The sequence below is a fragment of the Asparagus officinalis genome, chromosome 5 (genome assembly GCF_001876935.1).
Source record: "Asparagus officinalis chromosome 5, Aspof.V1, whole genome shotgun sequence".
Taxonomy (NCBI): domain Eukaryota; kingdom Viridiplantae; phylum Streptophyta; class Magnoliopsida; order Asparagales; family Asparagaceae; genus Asparagus; species Asparagus officinalis.
The window spans coordinates 34,959,839-34,968,758 of NC_033798.1; the positions used below are offsets into that span (position 1 = coordinate 34,959,839).

Here is an 8,920-nt window from a genome sequence, read left to right on the forward strand (position 1 = left end):
GGCCGGGCGGCCGGGCGCCGGCACGGGCAACAACAGTCACCTGGGGTGACAGTTGTCGAAAAAAAACCGTCACAAAGCCCGGCCCGGCCCAGCCCGGCGCCAATGGTCACAAATTATGACCGTTGCGGAAATGGCGGCCCGGCCCGGTCATTTCTGACCGTTTATGTCGGCCCGGCCCGGCCCGACCCGACCCGCGTCCGGACCGTACAAAACGGTTCATATTTGGCCATTTGACCGATTTGTCCCTTAAAACGGTAAAAAAACGGTTAGAATATGAGGGTTTTTTGATCATTTTCCTAGGGGGCTGCCTCTATAAATAGGGGGGGTTCACTTCATTTCCTCATAACAAAACTCATCTACTTCTCTCTAATATTCTCTTATACAATCTTATACTCTCTTATACTATCTTATAATCTCTTATATTTTCTAATACTTCTATCAAATGGCTTCTGGCTCTGATTATGAAGAACAAAACCTATCTCCTACCGATCCAAAGATGAGTCCTCATACAACAACTCCTCCTCATATCGGTGTTAATCTTGAATCTGGTGGCGACGAATCTACTGCACCAAGAGCTCCTAAAAGGCCGAGATTCGATGTGTGGAATTTTTTTGAGAAGATAGACGTCACTAAGGATGAACACGGTAGGATCATCTCCCAGAAGGCAAAATATGCGTTGTGCAGCCATGTTTTCCAAGCTCATCATAAGAGCGAAACCAACCATCTCAAACGCCATATAGAGAAACACAATAAAGGCCAGAATCTTCAAGGTGATATCCGACAGTGTATGATTTCCCAATCCTCCTCTTCTGGTACCCTCGGTAGTTAGAATTATGACGCTGCCCGAGCTAGGAAATGTGTAATCATGTTTATTGTTCTTAAAAGCCTGCCTTTTAAATTAGTAGAAGATGATGAATTTAAAGATTTGTTTAGAGATGGTTTTTATCCCGCATTTACAAAATTTTCTCGTCAAACCTGTCAACGTGATATTTTAAAATATTATCACGAGGAACAAGGAAAAATAATTTCTTATTTTAAAAAATTTAATTATAATTTTTTTTTAAATTCTGATATTTGAACATCTAGAGTGCAAGCTGGTTATTTATGTATCACAGCACACTAGATTGATAAAAATTAGCAAATGTTTAAAAGAGTTGTTTCTTTTATTGTAATTGAAGAGTCACACGCTGGTATTAATATTACAAATTTAATAATTGAAGAACTTATAAAACTAGAAATTGATCAAAGAATATTTTCTCTTTTACTAGATAATGCAAGTAATATTAATGTAGCTGTTGATTTTATTAAAACAACTTTGTCATTGCTATATCATGGTGACCTTTTTCATGTTGGATGTATCTGTCATATTTTAAATTTAATTGTTCAAAGTGTATTTTCTAAAATTAAACCCATGATAGAAAATGTTAGAACAGTTGCTAATATGCATAATGCTTCTGAAATGAGAATTAAAAGATGGAAATAATATTGTAAAAGAAAAAATTATAAGCCTAGACTAATTCCAAAAGATGTTGACCATAGGTGAAATTCCACATATGCAATGTTAAGTGTAGCAATAGAATATAAATAAATTATAAATAATTTTATAAATTTTTATGCTTCTAGTTCTAGCTTTGGTAGCACTTATGGAATAAGTGAAGATGAATGTACAATTATATGTAAATTAAATGAGATGTTACAAGTTTTTTATGATGCTACTATGTTATTATCTGGTTGTTATTATCCAACTATTACTTTAGCTGCTTTACAAATTTTAAATATTCAAAATTTTTTTACCAAATATCGTATGGATGATATTTTTAGAAATATAATTTTTTAAATGGAGAGCAAATTTAATAAGTATTTTAGGCATATTCCTCATATTTTTGGTTTGAGGGTTCTTATTGATCCATGTTTGAAGGATATTGGTCTTCGAAGTTTGTTACAGTCATTGTATGGTGGACAGGTTATAGACTTAGATGATGGAACCACCCTGAATGCTACTACTCATCATTTATACTTCTTATCATTTATCTATTAGAAATTATTTTCAAACATTATATGATGAGTATGCAGCTAGACATGGTGTAGCTGCACAACAGTCTACAGCTTCAGCGCCTTCGGCTTCGAGCACATGTCGAGGTAAAAGTGTAAGTTTTGATAGGTATGTAATGGTAGCTGAACTAACAGGTGGATCTAGAATTAGCTCAGGATTAGAGGTTTCTGAATTAGATGAATATTTTTCTGCTTTCTTAGTTAAATGTCAAGGAAATGCTTTAGATATTTTATAATCGTGGAGAGTATATGGATCAGTTTCATATCCTATACTTTTCACCATGGTTCGTGACTTACTATCAGTGCAGGTTTCGACGGTAGCTTCGGAATCCGCCTTCAGCACAGCAGGACGTTTGGTCGACGACCACAGGACATGCTTAGATCCGTATACTGTATAAGCGGTGATGTGCTTACAAGATTGGTGGAGGTACGAGAAGCGAACACAAGGCATCGATCAGATTGCTATAATTGAAGATAAATTTGAAGAGTTGGGACTAGCAGATAGATATAAAGATTAGATAATATTCATCAAATTATAATTTTTATTTCTTAGCTTTAAATTTGTAATGAATTATTTCAGAAAAAGTTACAAATGATAGTGATATGGGTGAGTAGGTGTCAACCTAGTTGGGATTTACTCATTTATTGTGATGCGACGAATTTCAAAATAAATTTATACTTGTAAAGGATTTACCGATTATTAATAAAAAAATTATTTTTATCATCTTTTATTTTTATAATTTTTTGTACTTGTAATTTATATCATTTTATGTTATTAAAAAAATTTATGTCATTTCTGTAATTTTTATGTATATTTTATGATTTTTTTTTAAATTTTAAAAAAAAATTAAAAAAAAAAACGGTACGGGCCCGGGCCCTGGTCCGGGCTTCGGTTTTGCCTGGCTCGGACCAGGTTCCGGCCGCGTCCGAGCCGCGCGCCGGTCCTCGGATGGACACCCCTAAGAAAACTTAGCATTTACACCTTCTATGGTACTTTTCATCGGCTTATTATTAGTGCTTATCTATGGCTAAATATCAGATAACCTCCTTAACTTTGGTTGATTGTAAGATAAACCCCCATAACTATTAAAATATTAGAAAACCCTCTTAAGATTTGGGTTTATCAGAAAACCTCCAGCAACTTTAATCTTAGATCCAATGTTAACTGTAATTTTCACATGAGTGGGAAAAACTACGTAGGGATATTTTTTCTTGTGAAAATTGTGGTTCACGTTTTAGGAGGTGTTTATGAATAAGTCTTAAAGTTAAAGAGGGTTTCTAATAAACTCTTATGACCTGTTTGGATGGAGGGTGAAGAGGGAGAGGGGAAGAGAAATCTAATTTTAAACTTGTTTGGGAGTTTCAATTTAGGAGGACAGGATGGGTGGGGGGGGGGCGGGGGGATTTGAGCACAAATCTTACATCTTCAAATTGGGGTGTAATGAAGGGGAATGAAAGGAAGGGAAACTTTTCCCCTTCATTCTCCTTCCTTTCTTTCTCTAAAAGTCATCTCCCAAACACATTGTAAGTTAATTTCTTTAAATTTAAATATTTTGAAAGTTATGGGGAATTATCTGATAATCATCCAAAGTTAAGGGGGTTTTCTGATATTTAGCCTCCATCTATTTATAGTTTATAACATACCGAAGTAACGAAGTCTTAGATTATATTTCTTCTCTCTACACCCCCAATCCAATAAAAACAATGGAGGAAGAGTACTCAGTATGGGCTCTCCCACCGCCAGAAGCCCGCAACCGGATCAAGGACCTGATGCGGGTACTCCGATCCGAATTCGGCGGACCCGAATTCGATCCGCACATCAGCCTCACCCGCGAATCAGCTAGCCGTCATCTTAAATCCGCATCCGAAACCCTCTCCCCTTTCACGGCCCGCGTTTCCGCTGTCTCCGGCCGACACTTGATATTCGAGTCAACCCCCCAGGTCTTGATTTACTTGCAGAGCAGTCCTTCCTTTTTTTTGTTACTCTTTCTTTTTGGCTAACTGCAGAATTTTTGCGGTTAATTGGTAGATTTTAAGTGGAAATTAACGTATTATCATAATTCCTTTATTTTGATTTTTTTTTCCTTCCCTGCAGGTGATGGAGGTAAGCGCCCGCTGCTGTGGTTACTTCGGGTTTAAATATTCAAGACGTGAGTTCGCTTTTCTTTGGTGTTTTTTCCCAAGAATAACCGTAAATTTCTGAATAAATTTTAAGAAATAATTTATAGCTATTTTAATATCATGAAGTTTACGACTTACATGAAACTCGCAAATATTAAATATACAGAGCATTTTTCATTTATAATCCATAGGACTAACCATAAGACACAAACAGTGATATGTGTCATTTTTTTTTAAGATTCCAACCAAAAGCAATGGCTATCTTAGACACAAGTCAACACAGGTCAACTGATTAATATTTAGTTCCGTGATTTCAGATTCAAAATTAATTTCTCTTGGTAGTTTCAAAACAACTAGAGCAATAGGCTCTAGTTTTCTGATTTTAGATACAATTTTATCCAAAAACAAAATAATCAGGTAGAAGCCATTTGCTCACTTAAATTAGTAGAGATGATGTACTGTAATTAACTGCAAAATGTTTATAATAGAAGTTAAAATTAAAATACTCAGTGCTAGCTTCAGAAATTTCACATAAAGAATAATGTTAGTTTCTTGAAATTTACTCTAGACATTATGCTTCTTTTTCTGAATTTTCCAAGAGCGGTAAAATTCACAGAACCCATCTAAACTTAGGGTGAGCTCATACTTTGGAAATCCCAAAAATCCAGTGAATTTTAAAGTTTCACAACCACCCTCTGAACTTCAAAAAAATCCCACAAACGGAGTTAAAAGGTCTCGCCAAAATGGCTTTAATATCTTTTTGTACAAGGTCATAATTTTTATGTAAGCAACTTTTCATAAGTTTTAGCAATACCATTCTGACCTTAAGAGAGATTAGCAAATTGAGACAAGTTTAGGAGAGCTTTCAGAGTTCACGGTATTTTGTGCAATCCACCCTAAGATTCAGTGATTTTGTGATTCTTACCCAACAAACGCCTTCAACTCCTCCTGTGTTCATATTTGCATTTTTAACATCTTTTCTAGAAACGAAATTTCCCATTGATGATATCTCAGAATTTCAACCATACTAGAATTGTGTATTTGCAGCTTATACGCCTCGCTCGAGCCTTTTATATGGTGAGCTAACAGAGGAGAAGAATGAGAGAGTTCAAAAGCGTGTCCTTGAACTTGATCAAGAGATTGTGGGCTTCACGTTTGAAGTATCCGAGATCGGACTTGCTGAAACTGATACTGAAGATAAGAGCTTGAAGTCATGGGAGATTGTGGAGATCATGAAGCTTTACTGAGGCCGCCCCCCCCACCCCGCCCCCCCCCCCCCCCCCCCCCCCCCACCCCATTTGCGGTGTGATTGTATCGTCATCAGAAATTATTTGCAGAGAAAACTATTTTTCGCTTTTCATTTATACTTTTTTTTAATAAAAGACCATTAGGTTTCTTCAATCTAGCCTTATTCTCCAAAGGCCTATAACTGTACGTATAACATCTCTTCTTATGTCCCAATTGTTAGCCCAAAACCATGCCCACAATAGAATAGGGCATAAGATTCAGCGAGAAGAAGAAAGGGTTAACTTCACAAAAGCTCATGATGTTGGGGGTTTTGGACATAATCTCTGTGAACTTTTTTTTACCTCACATAATCCTCCTCCACTTTGGGACTATTTCTCGCCGAACTCCCCACTAGCAATTGTCAAATAACTAACATGTTAGAGAGAGTGAGAGAGTGTGTGTCCCAAATGTAGTCATTTATTTTATTTATATGCAAACTACAAGTAGGGGAGAAGTTCAAAGTTCAAGAGGATTTTGTGTGAGATACTTTGAAGTGTAGTAGGTTTTTTGAGATAAAAAAAAATCCAGAAAGCTTTCGTGCAAAACCTTATGAGGCTTTGTGAGATCAACCCAAAATAACCCAATTTAGGATTATAATCAGAACAATCCTCCTTGCTCAAACAAAATAATAATAATAATCATTACAATTTCTGCAACATTCTCCATCACGGTTCTCCAAGATGTAAAACTTCTATTTTAGAAAAGAAAAATAATGTAAAACTTGAAATTTCTCGACTCATAATCAAATTATAAACTTTTAGCATCAAGAAATCCCAAAACAAGCCAAGCATAATCGTCTCATGCTCATCATTCTCATTAGCAAAAGGCAAAGGCACCATTGCCAATGATGTAGAAATTGGCAACAAAGTTGAAAAGTTCAGGAAAACAGGTGCAGGAAACTGTTTGGAAGCTTGCCGGTCGACTGCGAGACATCTGTGGTCAACCAGAAACGTGCATAGGTCGAAGGAAGATTCTGGAGTTGGAGACGGTTGACCGCCAAGGACCCTGTAGGATTCTGGGTCTCTGGAATTGGTGACGGTTGACCGTCGCAACCCTGTAGTCGATTTATGTTTCTGTCGATTCCTGGGTAGTCGACCGCGGCGAATTCGATGGTCAACCGCTAGTCGGGTCTGAGTCTGGGTTATGTTTTCTGAACCGTTTCGTTTTGTGTTAATATATAACCTTAATCACGATTATTAGGGTTAATTAAGGACGACTTTGAGCAGCTTTTAAGAGAGAATTGTGTATCCTTTGAGGGATAATTTGTGAGAGATTTTGAGAGCTTTGTTTAAGGGTTTTTGGTGAGATTGTAAACCCTATTTGTATTCTCTTTATTTCTAATAATAAAAACTTCCCCCTCTTTACCCCGTGAACGTAGACAACTTGCCAAACCACGTAAAATTCGTTTGTCTTGCTATGGTGATTGTATTTTACTTATTGGTTGTGATCTATTTCATTCTTGTTCGTGCTCTTTCGTGTGTTTTGAGTTCGCTGCGCACAAAAAATGTTATCAGAGCTTCGGGTTTAGCTTGGGGCTTATTTGGAGGATTTTCTGAAGGTTTCTTATTTGAAGAGTTAGATCATCAACATGGGTGAAGAAAGCACATCAGGATCGTCTCTTACGAAGGCGATACATAGTCTGAGCATCAATAACACTAAGATTGATATTCTGAAGTTCGATGGCAAGATTAATTTCGGTTTGTAGAGGTGCCAGGTGATGGATGCGTTGGATGCCCAGAATTTGGAGGAGACTCTTGAATTACAAGAGAAACCTGTAGACATGAAGAATAAGGTTTAGAAGAAGATAAACAGTAGGACTTATGGGGTTATTCGGTCATGCTTGACGCCGGATTTGATTTATGATATGATGAATGAGACGTCGGCGAAGAGATTATGGGAAACACTCAATGATAAGTATCTTACGAAGAGAATTGAGAATTGGCTTCACTTGAAGAAGATGTTTTATCAATTCAAGATGAAGAGGAGAGTTTCCATTAAGGAACATGTCAATAACTTCACGAAGTTGCTTTCGGATATAGCAAATGTGGACATCATGGTTGAGGATGAAGATAAGGTGATGTTACTATTGTGTTTGTTGCCGGAGGATGATTATGACACCTTTGTTCTCACTATGATCAATGGAAGAATTATTGTTAGCTACAAGGAGGTGACCTCAGCATTGGTGAACTATGAGTTGAGGAAGAGTGATGGCAAACCCTCTGAGAAGGCATCGGGAGATGCATTAGTAGTTCCAGGCTGTAGTCCAAACCATCGCCAGTTCAACTGCTCAAAGTCAAAGAATAGAGGTGGTCATAAGAGTGTTGGTAGAAATCAATGTGCCTTTTGTAAAGAAGAGGAATATTGAAAGAATGAATGCCCAAAGTTAAAGGATAAAACTGGGAAGAACATGGGAAAAGCTGTACAAGCTCCAGAGGTGAATATTGCCAAGGCTGTTGGTGACAATTCAGATTCGGATTCTTCAGACTACTCTTACTCTGTACTACCGTCAGTTTGTTATACCGACTCTACAGAGTGGATGCTGGATTCAGGAGCTACATATCATATTTTTCCTAGGAGGGATTGGTTTTCCAGCTTTGAGGAGTTGAAAAGAGGGGATGTTGTGCTTATGGGTAATGATCATATATGTCCTATTAGTGGTATTGGTACAGTCCGGATTAGGATGTGTGACGGGGTGACCAGGGAGCTGAAAAAAGTGAGGTTGGTTCCGTAGTTGTCGAAGAACATCATTTCTCCTGAGACTTTAGAGGCAGCAGGCTATCATGTGATCTTAGAGAATGCTACTTTGAAGGTCACAAAAGGTTCTATGGTGGTGATGCAAGGTGTCAGGAAAAACAACCTATACTTCTTAAAAGGAAAGATAGTTACAGAGGGTCTGGCGGCTTTTATCACTACATAGGAGGATAATACCAGCTTATGGTACATAAGATTAGGACATACTGATGATAAGTCCCTATAGACATTGGCAAATTAAGGGCTATTGAAAGGTGCAAAGACCTGCAAGATGGAGCTATGTGAGTATTGTGTACTTGGGAAGAAGACTAAAGTGAAGTTTGGCATCGCAATTCACAACACCCAAGGTATATTGGATTATATTCATACAGATGTTTAGGGCCCTTCCAAGCACACATCACTTGGTGGGGCTAACTATTTTATCACTTTCATTGATAACTATTCCAGAAGAAATTGAGTATATACCATGAAGCATAAACATGAGGTTCTGGATATTTTTGTGGAGTGGAAGAAAAAAGTGGAGTTGCAGACATGTAGAAAGGTGAAGACAATTCGTTCAGATAATGGAGGAGAGTATAAGAATGATCTATTTCTGTAGCTTTGCCGAGATCACGACATTAGGTGACACTTCATAGTTTGAGAGACACCATAATAAAACGGGATGGCTAAGAGATTGAACCGTACCTTGCTGGAGAAGGTACGATGTATG

At 37.4% G+C, this 8,920-nt stretch overlaps 1 protein-coding gene across 1 annotated transcript; it reads left to right on the plus strand.

The window, feature by feature from the left end:
• LOC109842992 (cyclic phosphodiesterase-like) lies at positions 3,727 to 5,432 on the plus strand. Its single transcript, XM_020411908.1, has 3 exons — positions 3,727 to 3,993; positions 4,148 to 4,202; positions 5,221 to 5,432. The coding sequence occupies exons 1-3, from the start codon at positions 3,757 to 3,759 to the stop codon at positions 5,418 to 5,420; spliced, it is 492 nt and encodes a 163-aa protein (XP_020267497.1). The 5' UTR covers positions 3,727 to 3,756; the 3' UTR covers positions 5,421 to 5,432.